Raw genomic sequence first — 18,080 nt, forward strand, 5'->3', positions numbered from 1 at the left:
GACACCATAGACAGGATTACACACTTGAATTGATAGAGGTAAGAAACAGAACTCAGCTGACTGCCATCTGCAATATTCTGACATCTATTGAGACTAGACAATGTAAAATTAAGGTCTAGACCAATTCATGAAGACAGTAACATATTCTACATTGTTGTAAAAGAATATTTAGGAAGAAGTCCTTATCATTCTGGCATAGTCTATCTCAAAGTACATTTATGAGGGCTTTGTTTACATAATACAACGCTATAACAGCACTGTAATGATAACAGCACTTTAGAACAATTTGACTCAGTGTGATAAATTCACAATTACCACCACATTCATTTTTCATTTTGTTTTACAATCTCACTGTCACCTTGAGATTATCAAAATCATTAGAAAACCTGATGTTGTTTTTGCTGGAAGACAAACTCTCTCAATTCTCCTGCATGTACTATCAGGTGCCACACACACACACACACACACACACACACACACACACACACACACACACACACACACACACACACACACACACACACACACACACACAGGAAATGCCACAGTTTGTTTGGTACGGAAATTTTGCATTACTAGAGGAAAACGGGTGAAAGCCAGAAGCAAGACGAAGGAAAAAAGATGTTCCTCAAGATCAAATCAGCTCATTCTTTTTAGTTAGAGACACTTGTGCTCATGCGTGAGGAAGAGGAAGGCAAAGTACCTTTGGTAAGACATGATGGAAACATGAAGTGATAATCGCAGTCTCCTGCCTCCGTTCCTCCCTGGGCTCCCTCTTCATCCTGTAAGATTTAAACACAGAATATAAAAGCGCCATTCAGCACTTGTGAATAAGAATGTACGCAAGCATCATAACTAGCATTTTGCTAACTCTTGTAGTTGCTGAGAGGGAAAAGGAAGTAACAGCGACAGGTACAGAAAACAGAAAGGGATGGAGCTGAGAAAATTTAGCAAAAGCCCACAAATCCTTCCACTCATCTGCAACATAGCCACAGAGCCTAGCCTGATTCACACCTTCCCAGAAATATAACTAAATGCAACAGTTGGGATTGCTTCCTTTGATTTTAGTAAGCTGTGTAAACATGGTGCAGGCTATAGTTGTACTTGGCTTGCTTACAAGGCTAGTACAATTGCACAGATTCTATCAGTGTAGACACGCACCTCTTTCTTGGTTTGATAGTTTTTGACGATCTGTGTGTAGACTTAATTGCCACTAAAGCTTTTCCCGTGTTTCAGCAAGAGAACTGTTGTTCAGTATGGATCAGCTACAAGATCACCTCAGTTCCATCCATGGAGGCAGAGCAATGCAGGCTCAAACATAATGGCAAACAGCCACTTGCACAAAATTTAATATTTGCTCCTCTGTTATTCTATGCAGGACTATAAATCAAGCTTAGTAAAGAGATGAAAGTTGGACGGCATGCTATCCCTTCAGCCATGCCCACCTTTTATTGCTAGATACATACTACGGCAGCTCTCACGCTCTTTTCTCCCCACGCTCTCAGTCACACACAATCTGTCTCTTACTCTCCTTTTTCTTCTTCCTGCTCGGGGCTTGCACTTCTCAAGATTTCAATTATTCTCTGCAAAGGACTGTGTAATATACCGGTCTTACACTCACTCTTACTTTCTCCTCTTGTTCAGGTGCTGTTGTGGTCGTCTAATAGGTCAGCATGTGGGCTTGCCACCGGGCATCTCATCTAGTCAGAATGATAAGGCAGAGCGTTTGGCCAAGAATGACAGCCTGTCGGAGAAGTGGTCAATCAGCAAACACACACAGCTCAGCCCCACTGATGCCTTCGGCACCATTGAGTTCCAGGGAGGAGGACACTCCAACAAAGCCATGGTGACTCTCTTTACACTGTGTTGCATTTTATTAGACTTCTCCTTCAGCATGCTGCCCACACAAAGCTTGAGCTTTATGGAACTGGTCAACGTGATTGTTTTGAGCATTAGGGCACCTAAATAAAAGGAGTCACTATTCTGTTGTTATTTCATGCAGCACTGACCTCAGCCGTTGCAACTCATGTTTCCATTAAGACTCGAGAACCTTTGGTGACACATATCTGAGTGCACCAGCGCAGGAAATCTACTTTGTGTAGCTTTAAGAGTGCATTTGTATGCTTTACTGAGCTATTTTAAAGGCCATAGTTAACCTCCTAAGACAAGAAAGAAGAGAGTAGAGGATTTAGATATCCTAAAATATACCTCCAAACAGTACAAAGGAACCTAACCTCTGATGGAAGTGCTCTCTTCTGGAAATATGAAAATAAAAGTAATACAGTAATGATGTTGAGCAGATGCTTTTTAATGAAAAATGGCCACATAAATTGATTATAGAGATAGTAAAGACTGAGTAATTCAAGAAGAGGATTTCAAAAATATTCAGAAAGTGATGAAAGCTGAAAGTGCATAATGTGATCTAAAGATATTCTTCAAAGCTTCAGTAAACATGTTGTTTGACAACACGCAGGTACAGAGGAGGAAACTGTTTGATTCCTAGATAACTGAAATACTTTTTCCCTGAATGGCAGATGTAACACAGCTGAAAATAGATGAATAGTTGCGGGTTGCTGAATAAAAAATGACATTGACAAGAGGACTCATCAGGGCTCATTGTATGCATTATGGAGAATGACAAATGTGTCCAATCAGAAGACCTGGAGATAACTGAGGAATCAATCAAATTACTGGAATTATTGTGGAAATATGTGTAATTATTGCTTTAAAAGACTTAAGTGTTATGAGTGTTAGCAGACTGCATTTTGCCTGATTAATTGATCCGTCCCTAATGTGATCTGATGACGTTTTATTCGCAAAGTCACAAACTATGATAACTACACTAAGAAAGTCATATCACACTTTACTGCAACAATCTGGGAATTCAGATGATTAAACCCAAATTATGTCTGATTTTTTTCCCCAGTGTTAAATTATTCATCCAGACACATGTCAGGTTGGCTTTCTGAGGGTGCATTAGAGGGATAAACAGATGCTCCATAATGTATGTGGTTCTTCAATCATAGCAAACATCTGCTCAATACGTCTTCTAACTTGAGAAATGAAATCCATACGCATAGACACACATGAAACACCAATGCTTTTTACGTTATCATACACATAAGTCGTCACAGCGGTGAAATACTTCATCCCCAAGACACCATATACCTGAATGTAATGCATAAAGTTGTGGTAAAAACAAAGTACACCATATGTCAATTCTAAGGTTTTATATATCCAGACAAAATAAAATTATCTTGACTGTAGCTGGTTTTAAAATGAGCGAAATACAACCTCTGATGAACTATAATGTATTTATTTAACAACTAAGCCAAAAACCGAAATTATACTGCCATGTTGTTTTTATACAGAAGAGGCTTTCTCCTGGGAAATTGTCGAAATAAGTCATACTTGTTTCATCTTCTTATTACTTGTCATGAAGTTTAATATTTAACATGCTAAGTGAAGCCTGTAGAGACTGAGATGTAGCTGTTTCAGTATCTAGTATTGCACAATTATCTATATAAATATTGATTTATGCAGAGCAATAAATCTGCCATTTAACCTAGGTTAGCATATTTGGTGATTCTAAATTGGTCATAGGTGTGAATGTGAGTGCGAATGATTGTCTGTCGCTCTGTGTTAGCCCTGCAATAGACTGGTGATCAGTTCAGGGTTTAACCTGCCCCCTGCCCTATGGTGGCTCGGATAGGCTCGAACCCCATGTAATCCTGAATGAGATAAGCGGAAGAGGATAAATAGATGGATGGAAATAATAACACAGTGCAATATGTCATGTTTTACTTTTCATCTGAGGTTGTATTTTACCTCATTTTACCTCATTCGCCTCCGTCAGTGCGCCCCAGGGTGGCTGTGGCTACAATGTAGCTTGCCATCACCAGTGTGTGAATGTGTGTGTGAATGGGTGGATGACTGGATGTGTAAAGCGCTTTGGGGTCCTTAGGGACTAGTAAAGCGCTATATAAATACAGGCCATTTACCATTTTAAGACACATAACCTCTTTTTTACTACATTTGTATGTATTGCTTTATTTCACTGACATGCTTCATGCTGTTTGCAGTACGTACGAGTGTCTTATGACACCAAGCCTGACCTGCTGCTCCACCTGATGACCAAGGAGTGGCAGCTGGAACTGCCCAAGCTGCTCATCTCAGTCCACGGGGGCCTGCAGAACTTTGAATTGCAGCCCAAACTCAAGCAGGTCTTTGGCAAAGGGCTCATCAAGGCTGCCATGACAACAGGGGCCTGGATATTCACTGGAGGAGTCAACACAGGTAAACCACGGGTTTTGACTTATGAAGACAAACTTAAAAACTTTCATGTTTGCAAAACAGAGAGATTGCATACAGCGTTGCACAGCCGTCTTCCTTTTTATAAAAATTAAGTGGGCACTTCAATTTGGCGTATGATGAGTGTGTTCAAGTCTTTATCATAAGTTATCAGCTATTAAATAACCATTTGTCAAGTGTGTCTAGGCTCTGAAGCTGTTCAGCCACTGGATCACTGTAAAATGGCTGTGAGCACACAGTGAAAGTATGTCAAGTAGTCTAGACTGCTTTTTAATGACTTAAACCTGATGACAGGGTGGCTCATTCAGATTAAGAGTTATTATTCCAGTATTAGTTGCATGAGAGAAGGCCTGAAATTAAGGACGATCAAAATCTTACACTTGTCAAGCATTCTTACTTTTTGAACAAAGTAATAAAATGTTCTAGCTTAGTAATAGTCCATATGGACCCAAGAGAATAGAAACAAAATATAGAGTGCTAACTAATTAATACAGAACCTTTTGCTGTTACAGTGTAGAGGAATCAGTTACATTGTAGAGAAATCACAGAGATGTCTGCTTTAAGGAAGCAGTCTTCTAAGGCTAAGGAAGTCTCCTATTCTTAGTGCTGAGTTTTTTTTTTGTTTGTTTTTTGTTTTGGATGATTTTGGCTCAGAGCAGAGTAAGTGAGGAGCTCAGAGGACTGGATGTTGAATGCTGAGGTTGGAAGGGTGAAAGTGTGAAAAAGTCCAAGTTTCAAAGCTTGAAGAAATAAGACTGTGCAACAGTGTAAGTGGTGAAACAAGATTGGTTGGAATGAATACAGGAAACCAGAGTGTTAGCTGGCAGACTGGAAGCACATGAATTATTCATAAATATGCTGTTGCCATGTATATAGAAAGAGGCCTCAGCGAGTAAACTGGAGCTCCACTAACGCTCTGAACAAGCGCACATTACACATTCATATAGTACTTTTGTCTATGGGGGAAAATGTGTCTTATCTTATCAGCTTCACTTTGCCTTCAGTAAGGAAGTTAACTGTTATTTTTACCTTGTATTGTTTCCAGGGCACAAAAAGAGATGCTATTTAAGTATCTTAGATTGTATTTAGCGCACTTAAAATAAGATAAAAAGGCAGCAGAATAATGTTTAAATAGGAGAGATGAGAACAGACAAAAAGAAATGATACACGCTGGATGGCGTAGAGTGCGCGCACTTGAATACAGAAAGGAGTAGAAAGTAAGATTTAGTGACAGAATGGGTGCAGGAGGAGAAAAGAGGAAGAGAGGCCTGAATAATGGATAGCTGGATTGGAGGGACAGTGTGTGGAGGTGGAGAAAAGAATGAATGTCAGCTGGAGAGATGAGATAAGATGGCCCCCAGGTCTGACTGCTGCTCCCCTGAGGACAACTACTACAAGCCGAGAGCTACAACCTGGCTGTGTTTAAGTGTGTATGTGTGCGTTTGTGTTTGTTAACACTGGCTCCACACAGTTGTCTTGTGTGCTTAACAGATTCTTTTTATCTATCTCAGCAGTGTACGTAATTATCTGACTGGCTGTGTATTGATTGTGACAAAACATCTTTCTCTCTGTCCGTCTCTTAAAAGCCCTGAATATTCATGCACACATGCCTATGTCCACATACAGGTGTGATTCGCCACGTGGGTGATGCACTGAAAGACCACGCCTCCAAGTCAAGGGGAAAGATATGCACCATTGGTATTGCTCCATGGGGCATCGTAGAAAATCAAGAGGACCTTGTTGGCAAAGATGTAAGTCTGTATAGATAGATAGATAGATAGATAGACAGACAGACAGACAGACAGACAGACAGACAGACAGACAGACAGACAGACAGACAGGGTAGATAGGGCTGAGGCTATGAAGTGCTATTGACAGCTTATTCACTGAGATGCTGAGTAAGCCAATAAACACTCCTTCACAGTGAGCTGGACAGCTGGGGAAACCAAATGAGGCCCATGCTGACTCAGTGAAATCTCTGGGAATCAGTGTTACGCTACTGTTAAAATTTCATCATCAAAATGTCCCGCTCTCTGTCCCTCTGAATAAGTCAGGCAGAACCAATTAATGTTGGTGACTGAAATGAGCTGATTAAGTGCTGAGGTTCTTTTTTATGCGTGATTGGTTTTAGCTGTCTATATACTACCAGATGAGTTTACCTCAAAGTGTCAGACAGTGTTGCGGTATTGTATATATCTGAGAAACTTTGGAGAAACTGAAAGTTTAATTTCAGCAGCAGTACAATGAAAGTTATGTTAATAATTATTGGATACATGGCAACTCCAAATCTAAAAAATGATTAGAACTGCAGTGTAGATGGTCCCTCTCACAGCTGTCACAGGGCAAAAGGCGAGGTATACTAATGAGGGGTCACCGTCCACACGACCATAAGTGTGATTAGGACCTTCTTGCTTTAGGCAACAGTTACAACCACTGCACTGTCACCACCAGTATACCAGAGTGATGTTAATTTTTGTAATTACTAAATAGATTATCTACCATTAACTTGACAATATGCTCAGCATCCAGGTGCTTGAGTAATCTATTACTCTTGAAAGACTCGCATGAGACAGGTTTTTTACCTGTCTCTGTTCATCCTACTCGTGATTTCACTGCGAGCATTTTCTCTGTGATAGTCTCCCTCTGCTGTAACACTTCCTTCAGTTGCTCCCTCATTCGCAAGGGGTCACAACAGCAGATGGTTCCACATAGTTGATTTGGTAGTTTTTCATGTCAGATGCTCTTCCTGACCCAACCTTCCTAGTGATGTCTGTCTTAAACTGGGGATCTTTTTTGCGTCTGCACCATGGAGCCATTATAGTATCACACTGCTTGAGAAATGCTAATGTATTTAAAAATCTATGGCCCAGCTTGTAGCATAGGATATCCATCAAGTCTCAAATCACAACCCAAGCTCACCCCACATGAAATCCTTACGGTTATTTTACTCATATTTCTTAAAGCTTTGGGCAGCAATGCTCTCTTGAGGCATACATTCAACTTTAGATGCAAAAGCAAAAGTAGTGAAAACCTCTTGAGAACAGGAGCAGGCTGTAATTTTATATTTGTATTCTAAGAAAGGTGCAGTGTTTGCATAGTTGTTAAATATTGACTTCTTTTGGCCAGGTGGTGCGTCCATACCAGACCATGTCCAACCCGATGAGCAAGTTGACGGTTCTTAACAGTCTCCACTCCCACTTCATCCTGGCGGACAACGGCACCACAGGAAAGTATGGTGCTGAGGTCAAATTGCGACGTCAGCTAGAGAAACATATCTCCCTGCAGAAGATCAACACACGTGAGTGAAATTTATCGCATCTTTCAGTCTGAGCCAAACTGACCTATTTACCCGACATTAGTGTTGGTGTTTTTAAATATTGCGGCGAGTGATAACGGCATCATGAAACTAATCCTCGCTTTATCAGCGACACCTCTGTGGGTTAATTGGGTTCACTCTAGTTTGTAGACTAAAATTACCTGCTTTATAGTGAGCACATGCTGTCAGAAGGTGTATTTTTAGCCAGGTAGATATAACTTCGTAAGCCTTTGAAAGTGTCCCTCCCTTCAGGGGTGGGTTATTTTTTTTCTTTCAAAGCTTCTTGACAGCTCCGATGAACTCTTTCCTCAAATAAATCTGCTTGATAATCTGTGGGGGTTTTTTTTTCTTTTCCTCTTTGGTGCCTACAGCTATCAAGCCAGCTGGCAAACACAGGCACAGTGGCAAGCACAGAACTACAACATATGTAGACATACAGTATACATGACTGTAAATGCATGTACATACAGTAATGTATCCTTATACTACCACTGGGGGAAGGAAAAAGCTTGATCACACTGTTTTTGGTTGTTTACTTACCTGTCTTTGTACTGAATATTGCGTGATACACATGTTAAGCTGCTGGCTTTGCTGTACAGACAACAGTTTCTTTTTATATATTTTTTCAGATAAATCAAATTGCATTAACACAAAAATCCTAATTTCACTGTATTCTTTATTTTTGTGAAGCTCGAATTAGTTGCACCAAAAGCGTCCTGTGCTCACAAAGGGTAGCAAGTACAAATACTTGTTCATGTGCCCAAAAACATAAGCTTTAATTTTTTTTTCAGTGTATTTTTGAGTCGGCATATTTGCCTTTGTGCGGCGTGTTCATCCGGCACTGAGTCCTTGTTGCATTGCATTTCTCTGTTTTCATTTTTCAAATTATACCTTAGCTAGAAACTGAATGAATTTACATGAATACAAAATGCATTTCTCTGTCTTTTTCTATCTCACCCTCCTCTTCTCGCGCTCTGTCATACACAGACACAAGCAAAGCAAAATCGCACATAAACCTCTGTGATATCCTTTAAATATATTTCTCAATAGCCTCTTGCAGTATTGTTTTGATTGAGCCAGGAGCAAACCTAAGTCAGATAAATGTTGTTTGCAACCGGGATTTATTTGCTATTACCTTCTTTTGCTGTCAGGGTAAAACCATTTTGAAATAATTTCTTCGGGGTTCGGTTGACATGAATGCACGCACTTTTACACTAGTGCTTTTTGTAAAACTCAGGAAGTGGGTGCGTTGCCACAGAGTCGAGTGCTGTGATTCAGATCTTCTCTTTGTCAGCACCAGTTTTATCCGCTGTCAGATGCCTCATTGATGTTTGCTGATAGCGAGCTTGCAAGGAGATGTTAAATGTCATTTTCATTCTTAGAAGAAGTGTTAACACTACCACATCCCTCCTAATCCTCTAACTTCAAGGTTATTAGAAATATTCCTGGTATTAAAGGGACAAAGCGGTGTACGTTCATCATCCAGCCATGTGACCTATGGACTTCCCTTTGTCATCCTATGCCTGGATTAATACAAAAGGGGCTGGGAAGGCAAAGGGACGGCCAGTTGTCATGCAAGCATCTAATGTACCACCGCTGATTTAAATCCTTTCTGCAGCTGTTAGCTGTATTTCCAAGATGAGTACTAATGTTTATTAGTTATTACCAGTTGTTAGTTATAGGTAACCAGTGACCTGCTGACTACCCACAGAGCCATAACCCACAGACTATCTCTGAAAATAATCCGCACTGCCTGAGGTTGCACTGATAGCCACCTTCAGCTTTAGCTAAAGTTAAACCTGCCACTCATCCTGGCAACTTGCCTGTTGAGGTGAAGTCCTCTATCAAAGGGAATCCACCGCCTTAATCAAAATCACATGAAAACCTATACTTCTATAGTGACTTGGTACTTTTATCTTTGACTGTCAAAGTGAGCTCTTATTAAGTCTTATGCATACACATACACACACACACACACACACACACACACACACACACACACACACACACACACACACACACACACACACACACACATATATGCATATATACATATACAGTACATATATAAAAAGATAATAACTGTATAGTGCTGTGAATAGTATTTACCCCCTTCTTCATTTCTTAGTTCTTTGCAGTAAATTATTTCATTTACTGTGGGGAAAAAAGCTATCCAAACCAATCTGACCCAATTTGAAAAAGTAATTGCCCCTGGGCAAAAATGGCATCCCTGAGAGAGTTGCAAGGAGAAAACCCAAAATTCCTCACAGTGATGTGAAAGGCTCATTGCCAATTATCACAAACACTTGATTGCAGTTCTTCCTGCCGATGGTGGCACAACCAGTTAGCAGGTTTAGCCAGGTACATTTGGATTGCTTTCTCACTTAATAGATGAAATCATCTTTTAAAAACTGAATTTTGAAATTTACTCTAATATTAATAGTATGTCTAATTTTTTGCTGATCTGAAACATTTAAATGTGCCAAATATGTGAAAAACAAAGAAAGGAGGCAAATACTTTTTCATGGCACGGAAGCTTTTCAATGTCCAGTTTGGGAAATTCAGGAAGTCCAAGCAATTACCCTTCTGGTAATAGCAAGCTGTTTAATTGCTAAAAAACAATGATTAAAAAAAGAAATTAAGGAAAGTGAAAAATGAATACTGAATATATTCAACCCTCTTAACATGAGAAAGTCAAGAAACAAATCCACTCAGTTATAGAGTGAAGAGCTATATTATACTGAATCGTGTTGTGCGTTTGTATGCATGTGTATCTTGATGTGTGTGGGCATTTACCTCTTTATTCACCAGTGTCAGGCTTGTGGACAAAGGCCATTTTTTGACTTGATCACCTGTCCATAGTCACTGGATGACTGCATCAGTTTTCCTCACAGCAGGTACCCCTGTGGGATCCACGTGTGCCCGGAGGTGTTGTCAAAGAAAGAAAGATTTAAAAAAAAGTGAAGGGGAGAAAACAGCAGTTAAGTTTAAATGGCCATGCTTGTGGGTTTTAGACCACATGTAACCACCAGATCTCTCTTTTTCCCCAACATAGTCCCAAACATTGCACACAACACAAGATGAAAGAAGTGTGGTGGATAGATATGCGTAATCTTCCCCTGTGGTATTTTTGTGATGTCTGGGCAATCCTGTAGCTAATCCTACTGCGCTTGTGTGTGAATATCCATGAAACAGCTATAACCATGTGACTGCCAGAAATGCTGTAGCAATCAAATTGGCTCCACAATATTCTAACATTTTGTTTAAATTATGGGAATCAGTGCTTTACAACAAATCTATGGGTGTTTTTGTCTGGTTACCCTCTTACAAAAAGGTTATAATCTAAAACAGGTCAATTTCTGTTGCCGTAAGAGCACATTTGAGTCAAAAACTGACTCACTTTTTGCTGAATATTTGATGTTAAATCTAAAAGCGGTATCTCTGGCTGTGTGTAAACAAAATAAAAGTCCTAAGACACGAAACATGGCTTCAAAGGCTGTAAATATGGATGGTTGGAGCCAGCACATTAAAACTAGAGCACTGGAGTGACACTCCATGGATGATGTAGCCCAATTTGATCTCAAGCGGGCTAGGGTAGAAAAACCATTGTACTGTAAGGACGCACAAGTACAATCAGGGAGCACTAGAGTCAATACTGAGTACTACTGTATCAATGGGCTTCTCATTAGTTAGCTAGCCAGACGAGGATGGAGCTCAGGCAACCTAGGATATTTCCCATGTGAACAGAGGTACAGATTACCCAGTGAACGTTGATAAATGAAAGTAAACAAATGTTGTTTTGGAAAAAAAAAGAACTTTATATATATATTCTCTCAGTTACTCTTACACTGGAGAATTTCTTTCTCCTGCTTTTCATTCCCAAGTAGACAATGTCAAACTGTAAGATGAGGAAATCAATAAAATGATTGGCACCATTCAACACTGTTGATTCACCGCTGCACAGCTCTTTTGATGTGTCTGTGGCCTTGGCTGTAATGCTTTTTAATCACTGCCTCACAAAAGACAGAAGTGCAGAACGAGCCCGAGAGGAGAGTGGGAAAATTAATACAGAAAAAAAGGATTAAGGGCAGGGAGAGAAGGAAGAAAACTAAATAAAGTGCAAAGGAGGTAAGAAACAGCCGAAGATGCAGGCAGTGAGGCAAGGTGTTATCTGTGTTTGCTTTGATGAAAAATTGGGAGGTAAAAGGAGGAAAAACGTGGTGTGATAAAATATCAAAACAGGCCTCATCCATTAATATAGAGAAAAATAAGAGAGCCCTTCATCTTATTTGCTGCATTCATTACGTGACAATTTAAAACTGAATCCACACACCAGGAAAAAAGTTATTAATTTGTGCAAGTTTAGATGCGGTCAGTGACAATGAACGACTGGCCTTGAACGTGCCCTCTTGCTTTTCACCTAAATTACTTGGTGTATTGAAATAGATGCATTCATGTAGATACTGTGTTAACCTTCACCTGCCCTCCTATTACAGTGATTTAATTAATCACAGCACACGTAAAAGAAATAGTTGGGGCAATTGAATTCAGAAGCCATAAGGCTTTGCATTGCAGATTAGCCTTGACACTGTGACCTCCATCAGCAAATATTGAATGAATTATAGTTACACTGTGGCACATGGGAAGTCAATGAGTTTGTACTGTTCTGTGTTCACTGTAAATGCCTGGACAAACTCTTTCAGAATATGATCCTTTTTAATGCCAAGTGTGCATATGGGCATCTAGAATATGAATTAGAAATGATACCATTTACAGATTGTAATAGATCAAATAAAGCACTAATAGGAGATTGAATTATATGGAAGTGTGCATAATTCTAATGATCAAATACAAATGTTTAAATTTCTTTTAAATGTTTAGAATTGAATCATTAATTCTCTTTCACAGCCTCTCTGGTCAGTGGTCAGTGAATTGGCACGGTGTGTGGATCAATAGATAATCTATTTTCAGGCAATATGAGTAAAAACTGACCAGAGACATTGTGGGGACAATTGAAGTCACTGCGGGTAAGGTGTGTTCATGCATGAATGCGTACACAAAACATGTCAAAAATGATAACCAAGAACTGCCAGAGTGTCCAACCCTGTGGTGGAGAGATAACAGAGTCAGTAGTGGGTAGGATACAAAACTTGCTCCAGGTATGGTTCCAGGTTGAGGATATGCATGGATGACGACATGTTATGTGGTGTGGAAAGAATCTGACTGCACAATCAGTAGTGTGAAATGTAGTAAATGTATTTTGGAACAGTAGGTGGGTTAAAAACAGTGGTGGCACAGTCAGAAATGTCACAGTGGACGGGTTGCGAACCTACGGAGCCCCTCTGATGACATGGTCCAAAAAATAAATAAATTGTGGCCACAAAATACTACTTCGTGGGCACAAAATGGGTATAACGTGCTCACGAAATACTTATTTGTGGCCACGAAATACTATTTTGAGGGCACGAAATAGGTATACTGTGCGCACGAAATGCTAATTTGTGGGCACGAAACACTTGACCGATAACTGTGATCCTTCCGAGACCCCTGCAGTTGGTTGACAATAAAATCTGTCTGTAAAGCAACTGGGCACTCAATTATAATAATTGCTATATAACTTTTGCACTGTCCACTTCCTGCTGTGACAAAACAAATTTCCCACGTGTGGGACTAATAAAGCTTATCTTATCTTATCTTATCTTAATATCCTGTTTAAATGTCTCTCTGTAATAATGGTTCCTTGCATTGCCAGGCTTTTCAAAATGCATTTGTTGCTCATTTCCAGCCTAAAATAAAAGTCAGTCATACTGTCTCTGTCCATGGTGTATAGGTTTAGCCTACTCTTATGCTTATGTCTCTACGCAGCTGTCCAGGAATTGTATCAATATGGTGTGTGCACGTTATATATTTCATTGCCACAAATGCGTAATTCGTTTGCCACGTTATACTCAATTCGTGACCACAAATTAGTATTTCGTGCGCACGTTAAACCTATTTCGTGCCCTCGATATAGTAGTTCATGACCACAAATAAGTATTTTGTGGGCACGTTATACTATTTCGAGGGCACGAAGTAGTATTTTGTGGCCACAATTTATTTGTTTTTTGGACCAAGTCATCAGAGGGGTTCCGTACGAACCAGACTAATTCAGACAAAAAGCTAATTTTATTTTATTAGTAAAAAAAAACCCCAAGTTGAATAAAGGTTGGTGAAACAGAATCAATCAACTCTTTTTTATTTTTCTCAAAAAATAAATACGTTTTCTTAACGGCCAATTGAATTTGTCATATAGTGTGAAGTGGAATATATCCTGGACTGTTCAGCTAAAACAGTTATTTAAACCTAAACAGTCAATTTAGAGTACTCAATTAAAGCTACAGTAAGTCAGGTATTATTTTTTAGGTTATTTATCAGGAAAAAAAAAATTTTGGACTCATAAAATGATTGGTTGAGCAACACTTGCTAATATTAGCTAGTAAGCTAATATTATATTACATTTTCACTCTGATAAACAGTTTCATTACATGTTCACATCATATGAGCATGTCCGAGTCCTGCGTTCATGTGCTACCTGCAAAGTGTCCAACAATGTTAGACCGACTTCAAAAAAAGTTTCACTAACGTTGACTAACAGCTACAAAAGCTGCAGCTAACGGAGCAGATGCTAACAGCAGACAAAACAGCAGTGCATAACAGCAAAAAAGTTCAACATATCATCAACAACTCACCTTAGTATCACTGTCATCTGACAGAAAGGAGATTCACTGACTCATCTTATTATGTTTCTTTCACAAAGTTTTTTAGCCTCCTTCAAAGTAAAGAGACATGAAAAAGACAGCGGACTCACAGCCTAGACTCACTACAGAAAAATGGTAGCCACAGTTGTTTGTCTCACAGGGGGCACCATAGGTTTGATCATGCACTTAAATTGGGACAGGTAAAAAAAAACAGATCTCACTTGACTGCAATGCACTGGCTGTTGAGAATTTACACACTGTAACTTTAAGCTACCCAGACAGAACCCACACATGCACAGGGAGAACACGCACACATGCGTGGCAGTGCAGTGGTTAGTACTGTACTACCGCTGGTTAACACTTTTTTTTCCAGTGGAAAATCTCATTCAATTAATTTCACTCCATATTTTTCCCCTCGTTGTCCACACCTACAGACGTGGGGCCTGCCTCACAGTTTGGGAACTGTTGCTTCAGTGAAACAGGGAGAACAACATCTAATTTCATTTGAGTCATTTCAGCTGTCATTCTCATAGGGTACAGACCCTGTAAGTGGCTATTTATAAAGAATGCTTCCTGACATAGACACACTCAGAAGGGCGACACATACGTATTCATCTTGAAGAGACAGAAGCATTTATGCCATTTAAGCATCTGTCTTAAATGCCTGAGGTGATTTTATCCAGTTCAAATCAAGTTCCTCGGGGGCAAAATGCAAAATATTCTTCAGGAATATAATCAACACTTAAAGAAATGAGGCTTGAATTTATAATGGACAAGCTGTAGATGTTTAGGTACAAATCAACACACAGATCAACCCCAATTACTGTGTTTTCTGGTCAGTGAAAACACATTTTTAGCTGAGTGCTGGTGTAAAACTCACTCTGGCACATTAATTCTAATATTTCTAATAAAAATAAAAAGATATGTGATTACATCTGAGCTGCTTCAAGAAGGTTAAAGACTAAATATTTGAGATTTTGAGAGAAGCTTTGACCTTTTAGCATACCATCTGACATTTTGTTCTATAGCTTGTCAAGTTAGGTTCTCATATCTGTTTCTGATGTTTAAGTGTGTCAGTGTGTGTTGAAGGAATTTACTTTTTTTTTTAAATTTATTTTTGGTTTATTTTATTGGTGTAGGGTGGTGGTGTGAGGTGAGAAGACAAGGGCCCACATACTGTAGCACACCTCCTCCAGTCATGCTGATGCTAATTTGACACATACAAGGACAAACTCGCAAACGCCAACGCACACGCAGACACACACGCGGCGGATGAGTCATTGCTGGATCCTTAATTAGGACCATTTAAGCATGTTATGTGTATCTTGCTTACACGCTGCTCTTTACCTCGCTAATTCCTTCAGTTCCTCATTACTTCCTCGTCTTCCAGACTGGATATATATATAGAAAATTACAGCGTTGGACTCCCTCCCCCCTTTTTTTGGCTACTTCTACTTTTTTCACACTCTTTCAGAGTAGTCTCGCTCTTGAAAAGTAAGGTGTGGGCAGTGGATTAAAATTATATTTGATATATGAGAGACATGGGAGCCAAAGAGAGACTGGGGATTTTTACTCTTTGTTATCTGATATTAGCGTGTGTGAAGTGTGCATGGATACAGTCAGTACTTTGAAACAGACAGTACAAAGGGGGAATATATTATGTGTATATTTATATTATATGATATATATAAATAGGATTGAATAACTTCACTGTTTAACTATCGTCAACATCAAAGTCCAATTAAAAAAGACAAAAGCTTGTAATATTGTTGATATAAAACTTGCTACAGTTACAGAACTGAACAACAGACAGCTAAAAAGACATGAGCCTCAGTTTCTGCTGCAACATCTGGGTGGATCCATCTGGATCCATCAACAGTTCAGGCTGAGTATTCAGACACTGCATATCTACTGGGATTTTCCCACACATCCATCTCTGGAGTTCAAAATCTCCAGCTCTCTGTATATAGCAACAATAACCCAGATAACAATTTGTTACAATCAAGGTATGCATAAAAGTCGAACCTCGAAGCAGTTGGCACACAGTAGCAGAAAACCACACAGTCAGCTAAGAACAGGAAACTGAGGTTACAATTGATACAGGCTTACCAAAACTGAACAATAGACAATTAGAAAAACATTGTTTGGTCTGAATAGATAATAGATATGATTAGTAGGGTCAGAATTTGCCATTAACAACACAAAAACAGGGATTTATCCTGCTTTGTTTTATTAGTGGTTCATGCTCGTGGTGGTGTAATGATGTAGGGAATATTTTCTTGGCCATTTCTTGACCCTTATCATTTAAACACCACATCTTACCTGGATATTGTTCCTTTATGAGGCTTTATGTGTACCCATCTTCAGATAGCTGCTTCCAGCAGAATAATGCAGCATGTCATAAAACTCAAATCATGTCTGGTTTTGTGAACATGACAGCAAGTTCACTCTACTCAAATGGCATCCACAATCACCAGATCTCAATCCGATAGAGAACCTTTGGGATGTGGTGAAACGGGAGAGTCACGTCATGGATGTGCAGCTGACAAGTCTGCAGCATGTCAGTATGGACCAAAATGTCAGATGTGTGTCTCCTGCTCCTTGTCAGATCTATGCCACAAAGAGTTAAAGCAGTTCTGAAAGAAACAAACAGTAGTTTCTGTCAAGACGTTATGTGGTTTTTTAGGGTCCCACTTCAATTTTAGGATAGTTTACTGCATTTAAGGATTCAGGGAATTCCCATCATTTAAACATAGACACAAAAACCTAAGCCTAGATATAAGTCACTTTCTAAAATTCAGCAACAGTGCTACATGTTGCCAACACCTCCACATTTGTCTCTGTACCTGGATCGTGCACGCAGCATCTAAGGACTCCACAATCTACGTTTGTCTCACCCTAGCAGCACTTGTCCCTCTCCTCCTCCTTCAGTTCACTTCATCATAAACTCATCATCATATTCTGTTTGTGGCCTTTTCACATGTGTCACATGCCGTGTCTTGGCTTTTTGCGGAGCTGAAATAACTCCACACATGACTCCGCTGATGATCATCAACTGAGTGAGAGAGCACACATGATGCATTTATACAGCCGTATTTAACAATCAAAGGATTGCATTTAAAAAGTACAATCACTGTATCTCAGCAGAGCATTAGCATTTCTAAATTTAAGGATTCAATTTCAACCACATTAATATAGATGATATCCACAGACAGAGAAATATTATAGAAAAACAACGAGGTAATGTCAATACTGCTTTTCACTGACATTAGAAACAGCCTCTCTGGCAACATGCTTTAAAGCAGGGGTGGGGAACTCCAGGCCTCAAGGGCCAGTGTCCTGCAGGTTTTAGATATCACTCTGGGTCAACACACCTGACTGAAATGACTAGTTCATTACCCGGCCTCTGGAGAACTTCATGACAGATTGAGGAGGTAATTTAGCCATTTAAATCAGCTGTGTTGGCTCATGGGCACACCTAAAACCTGCAGGACACTGGCTCTTGAGGCCTGGAGTTCCCTCACCCCAGCTTTAAAGAATCTTCTCAGATGCCTGATTCATACCTCCCAATCCTGTGTATTAATGCATCGAAAACCATTTTTTCTACGTAAGATAACAGATCTTGCAGGAAACAAAGTTACTCTGTAAGGCATAGCAATTGGAGGTATAATAGCAGGAATGGTGGCTCCATGCCCGGATGGGTTGTAAGCTACTTT

The 18,080-nt window shown here is 39.6% G+C and overlaps 1 protein-coding gene across 2 annotated transcripts in view; it reads left to right on the plus strand.

The window, feature by feature from the left end:
- The window catches only part of trpm3 (transient receptor potential cation channel, subfamily M, member 3), a 156,741-nt gene that overhangs the window by 87,412 nt on the left and 51,249 nt on the right, over positions 1-18,080 (plus strand). For both annotated transcript variants that reach the window (XM_080895143.1, XM_080895142.1), the window contains 4 exons: positions 1,645-1,846; positions 4,083-4,296; positions 5,938-6,062; positions 7,438-7,609. In XM_080895143.1, coding sequence (XP_080751269.1) covers positions 1,645-1,846; positions 4,083-4,296; positions 5,938-6,062; positions 7,438-7,609 — 713 coding nt within the window. The remainder of the gene's footprint in view (positions 1-1,644; positions 1,847-4,082; positions 4,297-5,937; positions 6,063-7,437; positions 7,610-18,080) is intronic.

The sequence above is a fragment of the Rhamphochromis sp. 'chilingali' genome (genome assembly GCF_963969265.1).
Source record: "Rhamphochromis sp. 'chilingali' genome assembly, chromosome: 10".
Taxonomy (NCBI): domain Eukaryota; kingdom Metazoa; phylum Chordata; class Actinopteri; order Cichliformes; family Cichlidae; genus Rhamphochromis; species Rhamphochromis sp. 'chilingali'.